Source organism: Ovis canadensis, chromosome 6 (assembly GCF_042477335.2).
Source record: "Ovis canadensis isolate MfBH-ARS-UI-01 breed Bighorn chromosome 6, ARS-UI_OviCan_v2, whole genome shotgun sequence".
NCBI lineage: Eukaryota > Metazoa > Chordata > Mammalia > Artiodactyla > Bovidae > Ovis > Ovis canadensis.
Genome location: NC_091250.1, coordinates 58,264,274 through 58,281,298, shown reverse-complemented (window position 1 = coordinate 58,281,298; position 17,025 = coordinate 58,264,274). Strand labels below are relative to the sequence as shown.

Here is a 17,025-nt window from a genome sequence, read left to right as displayed (position 1 = left end):
CAACCCAAGAACTTTAGCTGTCTAATCCAGCAATTTTCTACTGTATCACATTTACTTTCTAGAAGAGCTTTGCTCTGTCATGGTATTCCAAAAGTATTGTGGGGAAAACACTGAACTAAACAAAGTCTTAATATATTTATTTATGTGGGGCATCTCACATTCATTAATGTGCTAAAAGGTGGTATTGATTTGGCCAAAAAATTCATTCAGCTTTTTATGCACAGTGGTATGGATAAACCCAAATGAACTTTTTGGCCAACCCAATAATATCCCTTGTTTCTCTACATAATTTAACCAAGGGAACTTTTTGCATGTGGTATCTATTAATGTCTGACATTTTGGTGATAAATTTTGAAATTGCAGCTCTAGTACATTAGATACTTTACTTGATGTAGGATAGCTGATAAAGGAAAGAAAATAGTGACATGTTTATAAATGGGATTCAGAACACCAGACCACCTAATGATGACATGGCATTTCGCTGTTGTTATCTGAACTTCAGACTTTAAATTCCTAACGAATTGTTCCTTTGCTTGATTCTGTCCTTGGGCCATAGCCCGCTTCCCATGATGAGTTTTTCTGGTGCTGGGAGGAGCCGTGTGAATCCTGGCTCTGTGGTAATCCTGCTCTCCCTTGTTGATTATAATCACAGGTTAGGTGCCCACATGATTAGAAGTCGTTCATGGAGGCTGGATGTTTCAGGTCACTAGAGTAATTGGAATGGCTTTTGGAATTTGTACATAGGGAAAGGTCCTGCCATCATGTGACAGACCAAAGTTTATCCCCTGGCAGCCCTGTTCTGGTGTGAGGGACTTGTGTACTCCTCCCAGCTCGGGAGCAGGAGTGTGGTGCCCTGAGGTGTACGTTTCATTGTGTTGCTGCTATGTGGGAAGAATGGTCTGAGTTTTTGTTGCTTTGTCCTGTTCTTAGGGGGAAGCATCTTGTTGAAGACTGGAAGTGGACCTAGTTTGTGAGTTATTAACCATGGACCCTTTATTTTTAAAATGAGACATGATGTTTGCCCTGTTTAACTTGCAGAGTTTATGCAAGTGAGAAAATATAGGTGAAACTATTTTTATCATTGCAAAGCTAGGATATACTTTTTATAGGGTTAAGAAATTAGCATTCTTTTTTGAACGTGTGAGGAATTTTCATTTATTTATCCGTTTTAATTGAAGTTGAGTTGATGTGCAATACTGTATGTTGTAGATACACAACAGCAGTGGCAGTTCAGTTGCTCGGTCGTGTCCTAGTCTTCGCAACCCCCTGTCTATCACCAACTCCTGGAGCTTGCTCAGACTCACGTCCATCTCATTCTCTGTCGTCCCCTTCTCTTGCCTTCAATCTTTCCCAGCATCAGAGTCTTTTGCAGTGAGTCAGTTCTTTGCATCAGGTGGCCAACATATTGGAGCTTCACCTTCAACATCAGTCCTTCCAATGAATATTCAGGACCAATTTCCCTTATGATTGACTGGTTTGATTTTCTTGAAGTTCAAGGGACTCAAAGGAGTCCTCTTCAACATCACAGTTCAAAAGCATCAGTTCTTTGGGACTCAGTTTTCTTTATGTCCAACTCTCACATCCATCCATGACTACTGGAAAAACCATAGCTTTGACTATATGGACCTTTGTTTTATATATACAACATAGCCATTCACAGTTTCTTTTTTTTTTTAATTTATTTATTTTAATTGGAGGATAATTATTTTACAATATTGTGATGATTTTTGCCATATATCAACATAAATCAGCCATAGGCATACACGTGTCCCCTCTGAAAAGTAACATTCTTATTATCTCAGAAGCTAAGAGAGAAGTCCTTTAAAAAAAAATCACCAGACTGCTTTAGTTGCTTATCTAAAAACTTACTTTGAAGGAGATTGTTGTCACTTTCACTGGCTGACATAGAAGGTGAAATTTTAACTATCTTTGGCAACAAATGATGGCAACCTATTAAGTATAAATAGAAAAAACAGAAAATTATTCAGGATTGAACAATTGAGATATAAATGTAATATTACCTTTGATGCAGTGACAGACATTTGATTCTTTGGAAGCTTAAAATTTCAGGCTAGAGCTTTCCTTGTTTATTGCTATGTTAAGAGTTCATAAGGCTTAAGGGCTCCATTTTAAGTTAATTAACACTGCATAAAATTATGCTAAGGTATCTTAAAATGCATAGAGCATAATTGGACAATTAAATTGACTTTTGTATTATATCCAGAAAGTTGTTGTGCTGTGGATTTTTTCATAAACAACCTGTGATTGAGTCTAGCCAACACAAGCTGGTACTCTTGTTGTCTTAGGGTAGGTGCTGAAAACTACCAAACTGCCAGATCTAAATGAGGTATTTACCAGGGTCTTTTAAAAAGAGCCGAAGGTTATCTGTCAGATAGTATGTGTTCCATTATTTACTGTAGTGATTTCTCTTATGGGAACAAACATATATATCCATTTTAAAGAGAACATCTATGAAGATTAGAGTTAGTTATGTGTTATAGTTTTCTTACGGTGCTCTAGTTTTAAATATGTAAGGCGTGCACCTCACATTTTTATGTATAGAATTTTAAAAATTCTTTCATTTACTCACTTTAAGGTATAATCACATCTGTACTGGCGAGTTTCTTTTTTACTTTCAATATTTTAAATGTTTTTTTCCTTGATCTTACTTGTCAGACTTCCTGATATTGTTAACATTTTCAAAGACTCAGCCTCTGGCTTTTTGATCCTTCTGAGAACATGGTTTCTCAAACTTGCATGGGGCCCATGATTCGTACCAGGTTCTGGGTACGAGAAGCCTGAGGATTCATATTTCCAGTAAATTCCAGGTGATACTGGGCAACGTCTTTGGCACAGACTTTGAACACCATTGTGAAGTGAAGTGAAAGTCCCTCAGTCGTGTCTGACTCTTTGCAACCCCATGGACTGTAGTCCATGGAATTCTCCAGGCCAGAATACTGGAGTGGGTGTCCTTTCCATTCTCCAGGGGAACTTCCCAACCCAGGGATCGAACCCAGGTCTCCCACTTTGAGGACCACTGTAGTATATTTCTTTTCTATCCTTACCTCTTTTAAAAAAAATGTTCTCTTTGGGTTTAACTTTTTAAAAACTTTTTTTTTTTTTAATTAGAAAATTCCTAAAGTGTATAGGAGAAGGAATATTATTATTAACACTTTTGTTTTACCTTTCACTGAGTTTCGACAATTTTCGGTGCTTACCAGTCTTGCTTCATCTCTCCTTTCCACTCATTTTATGTTATCTGCCCCTCCTTCTTTCTCTCTTCCCCTCTCCCTGCGTCTCTGTTTTTCTGTCTTACTCTGTGTCTTTCTGTCTTTCAATGCTGGAACATTTAAGAGCACATTTTAGGTGTCATATTTCATCCATAATTTTTTTTTAAATTGTAAGGAACTTTAAAAATAGAACCTTGATATGGTCATTATATCACCCAAATGAACTCAAGTGCTTAATGTTATAAAATATCTAATCCGTGTTCAGTTTTCCTTGATGATTATTATTTTTTTAAATGTGGACCTTGTGTCTGGTTTCCTTATGAAATTCATTCATATAATTTTCTAGTTGGTTTTGTGGGATTTTCTAGACAGATGATTTTTGTCCGTAGACAGTAGATAACAGTTGGTTTGTCTGTTCCTGTATAAAACACATCCTGTTTTTCTGGTTATACATCGGTGAGGACCTCCAGAACTGTGCTGATGTGTGTTGGTGATGAGTGGTCTTCATGAGAACGGTATAGTGTGTCATTATTATGACATGATATATGGTATGATGTGATACTTATCTGCTTCTGCTAGGTGCCGGGGGGCTATATCAGTGTTAGGGGGTCACATTGAAAGTAGTTCTCAGCTTGAGGTTTCTCAGACCACAGAAAAAATGAGAACTCTGTTCTCAGTCCTGTGTGAAGGTCGGCTTGTGTTGACAGATTGACAGGGAAGAGTTTTTTTTACCTCCTACCTTGTGCCAAAGTCAAGATGGACAAGTTTCAAGTTTCCTTGCGATTCCCTTCCTTCCAGGAGGCTAGTTTAATGCTGGTTGGCCCTGACCCTGCTGGTGTCCTCTTTGGCTTATCAACTTTATGCTGTGGTTTTCTCCTGTTAGCCTGTGTTGGCAGGGCCTGGGTCTTACATGGAAGTCAAAGCATAGTCTGTGGTCAGCCGAGCTCCGCCTCAGAGCTCTTTGGATTCCTGTTGTTTTGCTGTTGGTCCCTCGTGGAGCCTTTGTTTTCTGAGTGGTCAGTGGTGCATTTAAAAGGTAACTTTTTTTCCTTTACCATTTTTCACTTTTATCAGGAGAGTTGTCCATAGTACTTAGTCCTCCATGCTTCCAGAAAGGGAGATGCATGTACATTTTTGTCATCAGAAAAAACAAGATCTGCTTCCAGTGGGAGAGTTGGAGGGATCGTAGAAGTTAAGCCTTTCTGTTTGTTGTGAAGGTATGGCTGAGGATGTTGAGCATTTCACTTGGTATCTCTTTGATACTGTTCTTCACGTGTTCTAGGAATTTTCTTTATGAAAGTGACTGTCTACTTGGAGGAAATATTCTCCTTTTCATTAATAATTGAACAGTTGTCTTCACTGCCTTGACTAGAAACATGTCAAGAATCAGTTTTTCCCCAGTCCCATTAACTTTGCCATTGATGTGTATTTTAACTTACTTGAGTCTTTTTTTAAGCGTGTATTTCCCACCAGGACTTCCCTGGTGGATCAGACAGTCAAGAATCTGCCTACAATGCAGGAGACTGTGGTTCTATACCTGGGTTGCGAAGATCCCCTAGAGGAAGGAAATGGCAACCCACTCCAGTATTCTTGCCTAGAGAATTCTGTAGACAGAGGAGCCTGGCAGGCTACAGTTTGTGGGGTTGCAAAGAGTTGGATATGACTGAGTGACTAACACACTTTCTCACTCTCTGTGTATGTTTTAATTTAAAAAGAATTATCTCTTAAACTTTGTTAGGCTATTTCAGATACTTTCTATAAGGCAGTAGAGGATAAATGCAACTTTTATTCCCTGTGACATTATTTTCAATCTTTTCCCCTTCCCACTTATTTTCCCATCGCCATCCTCTTTATTTTTGTACCAGAGTGACATCAGAGCTTTCATCTTTGCCACAGTCCTGGTGACCATCACATTTGGGCCTTTCGAGCACTGACTACTTATCAAGCTGAGCAGCGTTCAGTGGGGTCCCCAGGCCCTCAGGATGCTGAAGCTGGTTAATAATGCCATAAACACACTCTTAAAAGTTGGCTTTCAGAACAGAGCAATTCCCTCATTAAAGTAATCAGGGCAATATAGCATACTTTGAGATGGGAATGATATTAATACAGTTATTTATAATTAGGAAAAACCATGAAGTTTACTTGAACTAAAATAATGACATCATCTGAGTTATTATTTAGTCGAGTTTGAACTGTGTGTCAGTTCTGTACTTTCTGTCTCCATCTCAGCTGTCCCCAGACGACAGCTCAGCATACTGCCCTGTGGTATATGTGTCTAATTCTTGCTTCTCTGGTTATTAGAATTGCCGAGGTACCCCCTGCTGACTTTGTGCTTGAAACAAGAATGTGGGAAGGGGCCTAGATTTCTTGGCTTTTCTCAAAAACTATATGAATTGCTTAATGAAGATATTTGCCTTCTGTTCTCTCTCTGTGTGTCTTTCTTAAAGAAAGACAGTTTTCATAGGGTTCTTGGTCTCATTTTGCAAATGGGCAAACAGAGACTTGGAGAGGATAAGTAATTTGCTATGGACATTTAACTTGTAAGGGATGGTTGAACTCTTAACCCAGGAGAACTTAACTCCAAGGCACGTAAGCATTCTCGCTGCAATGTTATTTTGTACGCCTGTTACATTAAAATCAAATACCATCAAGTTGAGTTTATCTATTGTGTGTTACGTGAACCAACATCAGAAATTCATGAAATTTACAGGTGATTTTAATCTAGTTTTGCCCGGGATTGCAAACATAAATATTGAGAAGAGCATGAAATATTCTGCCTCTTACCACAGATGACATTTAATGGTTTCATTGTTATTAATGTGGCATTTTCATTTCTTTACCCTTTTATCTTGGATGAAGTGCGTTCACAGTGTTTTCATTTGATCCTCACCCTTTGGTATGACAGATTGCAGAGCAGGTGCATGACTCTTCCGACCCTTCCATGGCCGGCGTGGCCTTCAGGGAATGCAGTTGAAGAGAAATACGGTGCTTCCCAACACATTGGTTGCAGTTATTAAACTGTACCTGTGTGTCACATTTCAGGGATGGTTTTTTAATCCAGTGTAATTTTTCATGTACTGTTATTCTTTTTGTGTCCTTTTTTGCCACCATGAAGGATTCAGAACTACTTCCATAACCAAGCTCCAGAAGCATGTAGTGTTTCATGATTGCTTGCTATAGCGGATATTTCGGCTACAAAACTGTTTATTTAATTCATAGCCATTTATAATGAAATAATGGGGGGGGGGAAGCTTATCCTCAGCTAAGGCAACCACTTTTATTAGCTCTATACCTTCTTACAGATACTACTACTTCTTTTTTTTTTTTTTTAAACAGTTATTGACACATGTCAAATTCTTTGGCTGGCATTATCCAGTGACCCATAGCTGTAGTTTCTTGATTAAAAAATAAACAGCTTTTCAAAAGAGATATAGCTGTAGTTTCTTGATTAAAAAATAAACAGCTTTTCAAAAGAGATGATATATCAGTTAGGTCTCATGTTAGATTTTCATAAAGCCCATACATGTAGAACTTGTAAAGAAATTTCCAAACTAGTTGTAAAATTGCTGATTTTTTTGAGTACTTCATAAATATTTGAGAAGTGCCTTGGAGGAGAATTGGTATTTTCTTGTATTTTATCTTTTAAATTTTTGCAGGCAACGGCCATTTCTTTTCTGATAGCTATAGAACATATCATACAGTGTCATCTCTTATTTATTTTTGTATACAGTTTTGAAAATACAAATTTGAAAGGTAAGAATAATAGGTAAAAATGTAACCAAATTCTCTAGCTTCTCTGAATTCCCATTAAGAGGTGGTAGTTATTTTCTAGGTGCTGTAAAAGTGGCTGAGACACAAATGCAGAAGTCACCACCCATCTTCATAACTCCAGTAATAAGCACTTCTGTTAAAGTGAAATTTACCCCCATCCCTACTGTTTTTAGGAATATATACTGAGGTGCTGGTATTTTCATGAAAGTGAAAAGAAAGTGAACTCACTCAGTTGTGTCCGACTTTTTGTGACCCCATGGATACAGGTTTCTCTGTCCATGGGATTTTCCAGGCAAGAATACTGGAGTGGTTTGCCATTTCCTTCTCCAGAGATCTTCCTGAACCAAGGATTGAACCCAGTCTTCTACATTGTAGGCAGACGCTTTACCATCTAAGCCACAGGGAAGCCTGGTGTTTTCATCAGTTGTACAAATGAACAAGCTCAGTGTTCTACATAGTTTGATTGTAGGTTCTTCTTAATTCTTTGTCAGTTGATCTTGTTCATATCTTGGGTTTAAATGAGTTGCCTCTTGAGAGAATATATGAGTCCATTAAAATTGGGTTTTGTGGTTAAATTCCATTACTATCTGTTATTTATTACTCTGTTTCTTTCATCTCTTGCAGGTATCACAACCTAGTCACTTTAAAAAGAAATGTATTTAGTTGCTTATTATATATTTTCTTGATAGATACAGACTCCAAAATAGATCTCCTATGTTTCTCTCACTGCTATATCTCCATTGCTTGGGATAGTGTCTGGCTCACCTTGGTCCTCAATAAATATTTAGTCAGGGAGTGAATGGGTATTATATAGCTACTGGCTTTTATACGAGAAGTTACACTAATGAATGAGTATGAATATAAGTAGGACATTGTGCTGTCCCTGCCCCCAAGATGTTTATATTGGAATTAAAATAAGGACAGAATTGTGACACATGATAGTAACGGCAGTATGAAGTCAATTAAGTGTATTTGAATTGGATAAGATGATGGGGCTTTACAGAGGAAATAGAGGCAGTTTTGCTGGGTACATTGTTCCTCTTTATATATGAACATATAGACTTTAAAAATGTACCCTTCTTAACACTTCTTCTAGAGCCTGTCATTCTCAAAGAGACTTATTTTGGGATGGAAATGAAAGAAAAAAAGAAAAAGCAGCAGTAAAATTAGAGCTGTGTTTTGAATGCCTGCCATGTGCAAGGCATAGTTTGAGGAGCCTTATAGTTATTAGTGGAGCTTAATCTTCACAACATTCAGAAAAGACAGGATGGTTATTATCCTTGTTTCACAAATAAAGGAAGGTACGGAAGGTGCCAGCCCTGTTCCATGGCTCAGGGGTGGAATCCGGTAGATTTCCGCAGGTTTGTCTTCTTCCTGAAATGAAGCATGGGTGGAAAGGACTGATCTTTTTCCAGACCCACCTTAGCCCTCATAATTACATACCCTGGGAAGAGTATTGGAGGCAGAACAGGGTTGAAAAGCTCAGCTGGACTCTTCTAGGGTGATGAAAAGACATCTGCTGAAATGTCCTTGGCAGTCTGGCTTGGCTTTGGGGCTTTTGAGGCTTTTTTCTTGGTTAGAGGACCTGCCAGCTTGTCAGTCCTCCAGTGCTACCTCCACAATGCTTGTGTGCTCCAGTTCTCGTGAACAGTTTGCTCAATAGTAGACCCTCCTGGGAACAGGCTGTCTGCTTATCCTGGACTGTTCAGTGCACTTTTCTGATATGAGACCTACAAGTCACCAGCAACGACAGCCTGTTGATAGTTCACTGGTGTTCCCTGACAGATGTTTACATCTGTAAGTTATGAACTGAGCTAATGAAAAAAATTCAGGAAATGAAACAAGCAGTGGAAAAGTGGACACTTCTTGGGATTCATTTGTTTCTCTGATCATGTAAATCTAAAAGCATCCCTTGAGTTGGGAGACGGGGAAGAAGCAGCTCATTCAAGATAAAGGGGGAAACGTGTGCACAGACACGTGATGGCCCAGCGCATACAGAGAACTCACAGTAGTTGGACATACCTAGGGTTTTAAACATGACAGGATGCTTAAGAGGTCACCAGTATATTCTTCTGTTTTTAATTAATTGAAGTATAGTTGATTTAATGTTGTGCCAGATACTTCTTGATCATATTAAGTAATGCTTATGCAAAAAGAAGATAAGTGTTTTTCCAGACAGAGTTGAGATCTGTTTATTCCGAGAATCATATGATTTTCTTCCCCTTGATTAATATAAATGCCTTTCTCCCCCCACTCCCTGACGGTGCCCCCTACCCCCACCCCAGCCTGTCAATTTGAGTACTACATGTCAGTCTTTTCCCTGATGATTTGGTGGTTACGTGAGTACACTGTTTTGAGCTAAATATTACCGAATGGTTATAACGACTGTGCTCTTCCTATCTGAAGATGCCTTAATGAGAAATGAGTCAAGTGCTTGTTGGGTTTTCCTGTGAAAATTTAGACTGAATGCCCATCTTAGTGTCTCATTAGAATTTTGGTGATGTAAAGCCTCCTGTGTGAGCGTTAAAGATCTTCCTTTTCTCTCTTGCACGCCTGCTAGCTTGGCGATGTGATGGTTGACATTGCAAGTAACATCATGTTGGCTGATGAACGCGTCCTGGGGCTGGCGCAGAGGGAGGCCAAAGCCTGCAGTAGAATCGTTCAGTGTCTGCAGCGCATCGCCACATACCGACTGGCAAACGGAGCTCATGTTTATTCAACAGTAAGTGTCACGTTATCCTGGATTTCTAAGGAAAAGGTTCATTGAAAGCAGCTCTAACCTCAAAATAGATAGGTCTCATCCCATTATGGGGTGAGTATTTTGTTACTGCTGATTATTACAGAATTTCCTGTTCTCAGACATTTAAAAAGACAGTTTTGCTTCTGAGTAGTCTGTTTTCTTGGTAACTGGGCTTAATTTGTAATTTGAACAGTTACCACCATCTCATCCTCTGAAACTTTCCACAACACAAATAAGAACACCATAGCCTTGCCCTCCCGTCACACATCCTAGCTGATATTGTCTTTTGGGCCCTGAAGGATGTTTTGAGACAGTGCTTGATTGCCTGCCCAGGTTTCAATTTCAAAAGGGAACTAGGATTCCCCCAACTCTTGTGAACCTATTGACATTTTTCAGTCAATTCCACTTTGGGGGAAGTTAGTTATTTATATGTAATAACCAATCTTGGGCTTCCCTGGTGGCTCAGTGGTAAAGAATCCATCTGCCAATGCAGGAGATGCCGGTTCGATCCCTGGGTTGGGAAGATCCCCTGGAGAAGGAAGTGGCAATCCACTCTAGTATTTTTGCCTGGGAAATCCCATGGACAGAGGAGCCTAGCGGGCTACAGTCCAGGGGGTTATAAAAGACTTGGACACAATTTAGTGACTAACCAACAGCAATGATAACTCTGTTAAATAATCTTAAATTTTGTTTGTGCAGAATTTCTTGGTGTACTGCTTTACTTTTTCTGTTCTAAAATGTAGATATGATAAATGTGGGAACTATGATAAATAATGTTTTGTTTTATTCTTTTAGCAGTCATATTCTGCTCTGGCCCATGATTTTCATTTTCTAACTATTTTAGTGGATTCATTGAATGTTTTCTACTTCCGCCTATGATTTTATACAATTCAAAATTACCGTCTTTCCATTAACTGATGGAATCTTTTTGATGAGACCGTGTTTTATTGATCCTTTTGTTCAGTTAAGTTTAGTATTACTTTCTTGAATAATAAACAGAATGGAGGCCTAGACTGGCTCTTGTCAGGACAATGTAGTTTAGGGTAGGTGCTCTCTGTGACCTTACTTGAAATGAGCTTGCCAGTTTGAGGGCCACACTTGGTCCTCCCAGATCATTTAAACCCGTTTTCCATCCTATGCTTCACCCTTGCTTATTATTTAGCACAGAGAGCTTCCTTCATTCTCCTGAGAACCCACAGGTATAATAGAGGGTGTAGGGGGTATTTGTACACCATTTCAAAGCATAAAAAAGTTCCTGAGAAACAATATATCTGCTTAAGACATGGCTTCAAGGGCACTTCAAAATGGCACTTTTCTTTCAACTGAGGTTTCAGATGTTTATCATAATTCTAATCTGTCTTTGATTAATAAAAAATTTCAAGTACAATTTGCTGGCAAGTATGATTGAATTTAGTAAGATTTTTCACACTCTGTCACCTGTGGGGCAAAACTAAATGCAAAGATTTCTTACCCTTAAAAATTTGGGGAACTGCCAAATATTTTCTATATATATATATATATGGAACTTGAAAAAATTCTACCTTCATATATTTAAAAATTTTAATCTTCCTGATAGATTTTGGACATCTTACATGAAAGTCCTATATTAAAAAAAAAAGTTTAAAGGAGAACTTTGTCCACCTATGGCACTTAGGATGGTGCCCTGCTTCCATAGTAAACGTAGAATTAACCGTCCTTAAAGGAGGGAGTTTACTGCACATCCTGTCGTCTTGCTGGATGTAAACGAAACCGGTCAGCCTGTCACTTCTTATGTTAGCTCTGTCGTGGTTCTGACAGGTGGGAGTGGTGCCAGAAGCTCCTGGACATGGGTGGATGGTTGTTTGTATCCGCAGACCATAGGTTTTGATAGACTCTCAAGTTCAGTCGCACTCCTGCATTGCTTAAAATTGTCAGGACAGGTGCCATCTTTTTCAGGTGATTTTTCTGGCCTAATTAGCCCTTCAAAATCTGTTCATTTATTTCTGTGTGGACTAGCACCTCCCTTCCTTTTCTGAAGAAAACTTTGCCATGAGTCTGTATAAAGATTTTATTGGTGACACTTAATGCTAAGTATTGATGTTCCTGTGAAAGGAAGAAGTGTAAAGATGTTATGAAGCATTGAATAAGGCAGCTTTTAAGTGTGCTAAGATCATTAAGGGGGTCTACTGATTTCTCTAGCTGTTTTTTCTTTTTTTTTTTAATCAGGATACTTCCATTTTCAACTTATAAATTCCTGCAACTACTCTTCAAATTATTAATTGACTTCTCATTTATATCTGACCTTCCATACTTCATGACTTACTCTTTTCCTCTTCGTGGGTGTCTTGCTATTTTAGGACATCCTTCTGTAGCTGGCATCTTTTTTGATTCGGCCAGTTATCTGCACAATGTCTTTGTTTAGTAAGAGCTCAAGCTTTGTCTTCTAGCTTATGTAGTATTTTGTGTTTGAAACTCTTTGAAAGTGCTTTTCCCCCCCATGTTATAAATCTTTTGTAACTCCTGTTTGATTGACTTTTGAAGTATTCACCCAATATTGCTCTGGAAGCTTATGTCATCAAGGCTACTGGCTTCACTGGGATGACATGTACCGTGTTCCAGAAAGTGGCAGCCACTGACCGGACAGGCCTTTCTGACTATGGGAGGCGAGATCCGGATGGAAACCTGGATAAACAGCTGAGCTTTAAGTGCAACGTTTCGAATACATTTTCAAGTCTGGCTCTGAAGGTACGTTATATTCTGTAGTCATTTAAGACTTGTAGTTAGATTAGAATACAATACCTCCATATCCATAGGTTCGGTATCTACAGATTCAACCCAACTGCAGATTGAACATATCCAATTTAAAAAAATATCCCGAAAAGTTCCAAAAAGCAAAACTTAAATTTGCTACATGCTGGCAACTATTTGCATAGGATTTACATTATATCTACGGTTATTTGTATAACACCTGCAATAGGTATTATAAGTAATCTAGACATCATTTAAAGTAAGTATACCAGAGGGTGTGCCTAGGTTATATACAGATATTATGCCATGTTAAATAAGAGACTTGAGCATCCACAGGTTTTGGTATCCAAGAGGATCCTGGAATCAGTCCTTTGAGGATATGGAGGGTGCTGCACTTAAATGCTCTGCTTTGCAAAAATAATCTTACCAAAGGTTGTTTGGAGGGAGAAGTGTATTAGAATTGCCTTTGTTCTTGTTTTGAAAGAAATTCAGATGAAGAAGGAACACATCATGGCCTTCATGGCCCTAGCCATTTTTGCCCTCTGGACCCCTTTCTGCATATGAATATATCACAATTAAATTTTATGACTGGAGTGGTAAAAGCATGAATATATTAGTTACATATTGAGACATTTTCTTTGACTTTAAAGTTCATTTTTATGCTGCTGATTTTAAAGACATGAAGACATTTTTGTAGACTTCCTAAAAGTATTTGGTGCCCGTGGCTCTGTGCTCGTGGGCCTAATGGCAAAGTCCTGGCATTTAATTCAGCCAGCTATATATCAAGATTTTTTGCACAGAAGTGCAGACATGAGTGTTTGTAAATTGGGGCTCCCCTGGTGGCTCAAATGGTAAAGCATCTGCCTGCAATGTGGGAGACCAGAGTTTGAGCCCTAGGTTAGGAAGATCCTCTGGAGAAGGAAATGGCAACCCACTCCAGTACTCTTGCCTAGAAAATTCCATGGATGGAGGAGCCTGGTAGGCTATAGTCCATGGGGCTGCAAAGAGTCAGACATGACTGAGCGACTTCACTGCAGCAAGCAAAATTAAAAGCATTTTTATTGGTTTTTAAAATTGGGGGTTTAGGCGTGTTTTATTAAACTACATTGAAGCAAATGGTGGAAGTACAGTTTGACCCCCTAATGGAAGTGTGTTTTTTCATTGAGTTTTGTGTGGCTATGTGTAATTGTGTTCTTGGTGGTTTTTAATTACACAGTACTTTTCTTTTTTTATAGTTCGTTTCTTAATTATATTGCAAACGATAGTCCATCCATTCCAGTGTTAATGCCTGCATAGTAATCAAATAGGTCTTAGATGTCCTGGTACACTGGAAGCGCAATGAATATTGAATGAATGAGTGAATGGATAAATGAAGAATTAATATATTTTGTCATACTTTGGTGGTTTAGTTTGGTGGTGGTTTAGTCGCTAAGTCATGTCCAACTTTTGCAATCCCATGGATTGGGAATCTTCCAGGCTCCTCTGTCCATGGGATTCTCCAGACAAGAATACTGGAGTGGGTTTGGAGTCACGCTTTACACTTGTGACCTCCATAAGGAGAGCCAGTTTGCCTAATTTAGAAATAATCTTAACTTCTCCCACTGCCCAAGATAGCTATCTCAGCTATATCAGAATGTCTAATGATAATATATTTACTTGATGCCATATATTCAGAGGAAAATTAGCAAGATATATTTATTTCTCTTGGCTCTGGGAGAGTGTTTTGCACCTAACAGTGCAACTCCTTAATGTCTGTTCCTTTGCTTAGAGTGTAGTATTGGTAAAAACATACTGCAAAAGGCATCGAAACAGCATCACACACAAGCCCACAAGAGAGGGGTGTGTGTCTTTGAGGAACACTTAAAATTGATGAACCCTTCTATCTTAGATGATCACAGTTGGTAGGAAGGGATTAAAAATGATGAAACTCAACATTTCATCAATTTCACAACCTATCCCTCTGGGTAAGGAGAGTTTCTACCTGCTGAAGTAGAAAGCTTTAAATGAACACTCTTAAATTTGTCAATTTCATACTGTTCCATCATTTAAGATCATCTTGTGGCCAGAAACCAAGGATGCATCACACTATTATTCATGCTTCATAGATGGACATGCTTACACCGAGTGAAAAAGGACCATATCCTTTGTGATACAAAAGTCAGTTAAAAATTTTTGCATTGACAATGCAAAATGCCTTAGCATTTTAACAGAAAACTTTTACATTTTAGGCTTTATATTATGGCAGCTTTTACTCTCTTTGCTTGTGCTTGTTTGTTTTTTTTTTTTTAATGCCATCAATGGACTAACTAGATCTTGAACATGTCATAATTGATTGTATTGCCCTTGGATGGGAGAACACGCTAGCATATAAAGTTAAACCCATAAGAAGGCAGTCCTTAGCTGTAGGAGCCTAACTGGAGTTGTTTTCTACATATTTTTTGAATCCCTATTGTCCTGTCTTTGCTCTCTTTATTACCATCACAGCCCAGTTTGGACTTTCATTCTATATTGCCCATACCATTGTGAGCTTCTGTTCAGTCTCTGTGTCTCCAGGCTCTTCTTAAAAATCTATGCTTTTCTGAAGCAGGACACCCCAAACTGGTGCTCTGTGACCACCTGGAGGGATTGGGTGGGGATGGAGGTGGGAGGGGGTTTCAGGATATGGGGGGAGACATGTATACCTATGGCCAATTCATTTGATGTATATATGACAAAATCCATCAAAATATTATAAAGTAATTATCCTCCAATTAAAATAAATTGATTAAAAAAATATCCATGCTTTTCATACAGGTTGGTCTGCCTAGGGCAGTATTCAGCCAATGCATACCAGTCCAACCATGAAAGTTAGTAAAATATTGAAGTGCTTCCTTACCCTTTAGTGAATAGCTGTGCTGTGCCCCCGTGCCACCCTCCCACCCTCCCGGGTCCCCTGAGTCCCTCCACAGCTGACATTCTGGTCCTTCTGGGAACACTCTCCAGTCTGTCCGCTCTTTAGCGACTGAAGGGCCTGCAGAGCCAAGGACCTGTAGGACCTTCCCCTCTGTTCACATTCTTTGATTGTGAATGTTATCCCTGGGTCTGTCCCACATGGAGATGACCTTGCAGATCCCACGATAAATTCTTCATGTCCTTTGGGAGGCTGGCTGTCAGTAACTTAATAATTTGGCATTTATCTGCCCTTGTCTACTTTGTTGTCTCTTCCAACCACTGACCAAGTTTACTTAGGCCAGCCCCATGCTAATTCTTCTACTAGAATCCCTGCTCGTCTGTTCCCCTCCCTTCCCCAGCTGCTTGGTTCTGTGATAACACCCAGCAGACGGATGTAACCTTCGAGAATCCTAACTAATTCCATCTGGTCAATCCTTGCCTCTCCCATCCTCATCTTCATTTCTCTTCCTCACTTTGCCCATAGCGTTTTGCTCATCTCTGTCATTGCATGTTACACACAGGGGCCCAATGGGCTTCTTATTCCTGCACTGGACTGAGGGTTGCTTGAGGTCAGAGCTGCTCTTTACATCACTGATGAATTCCAGTGCTGGCCCTCAGTCATTCAACCATTTGGAGATTGAATTACCTGTGGTATGACTCTTTCAGCACCTAATCTAAATTTTTTCTTTACCAAATGCTTCCTTCCACTGTTGGTACCGTAAGTCAGATTTGTTAGCATCACAAAATATTACCTGTTTTTTGTTAAATATTAAGAACTTTTAGTAACTCTTGGTGTTTTGAATTCAGTAATTATTGTAGCCAGAACGAATTGGTTTTTTAAAATTTTCTTGGCAGGAATTTGGAAATCAGGTTTTCTTTATGTATCCCACATTTCTGTTGTCCCATCGAGGGCTTTAGCCCAAATGAAGTTTTCATTTCCAAGCCAGTCGTGTACATCTTCACGCTTCCTTCCTTAATGTGTGCCCCTTTTCATGGCCTTAGTCACCCCCCTGCTCAGGGAAATCCCTGTTACTCTCTTCTAAGAACCAGTTCAGATGGCAGCTTCCTTTTTTTTCTCAGACAGAATTCATTGTGGCCATTAGTTCATAGTGCTTTGTTCATTGTCTGGAATAAATAGAAGCTGATATGCTGGTGAGTTGAGTTATACTAAGAGGCTAGAAGATATGGCTACTAAAATGTGTTCATGGTCTGTTCCCCTGCTTAAAAGCTGTGCAAACTTGGGCAAGTACCTTAACTTCTCTGAATGTCAGTTTCTTTCTCTTACATAGGAATCATGAAGTGGTGTTAAACTCAAAAGGGTTATTGAGAGGGTTTAATGAGGCAAATATGTAAGACATACACAACAGTGCCTGGTACAGGACAAGCACTTAATAAATGTTAAGCTTGTATTGTTTTATTATGGTTATTGTCTCTTCCTTGCTAAATTTTGAATATTTGAGGTCAGGGACTGTGGCTTATTTCATTGTTTATCTCTAGATTCTGCACAGGGCCCTGAGTAGAGGAATGAAACATCTAATAAACATCGTTGAATAAAAATTAACAGCCAAGCTTAATTAGTGAAGTCAGTTAAAAAAATTCTAAAGGCAAGCATAATCCTTGTTAATC

The 17,025-nt window shown here is 39.0% G+C and overlaps 1 protein-coding gene across 2 annotated transcripts in view; it reads left to right on the top strand.

The window, feature by feature from the left end:
* ADGRA3 (adhesion G protein-coupled receptor A3) overlaps window positions 1-17,025 on the top strand; it is a 127,982-nt gene that overhangs the window by 72,170 nt on the left and 38,787 nt on the right. For both annotated transcript variants that reach the window (XM_069593784.1, XM_069593783.1), the window contains exons 11-12: window positions 9,562-9,723; window positions 12,262-12,465. In XM_069593784.1, coding sequence (XP_069449885.1) covers window positions 9,562-9,723; window positions 12,262-12,465 — 366 coding nt within the window. The remainder of the gene's footprint in view (window positions 1-9,561; window positions 9,724-12,261; window positions 12,466-17,025) is intronic.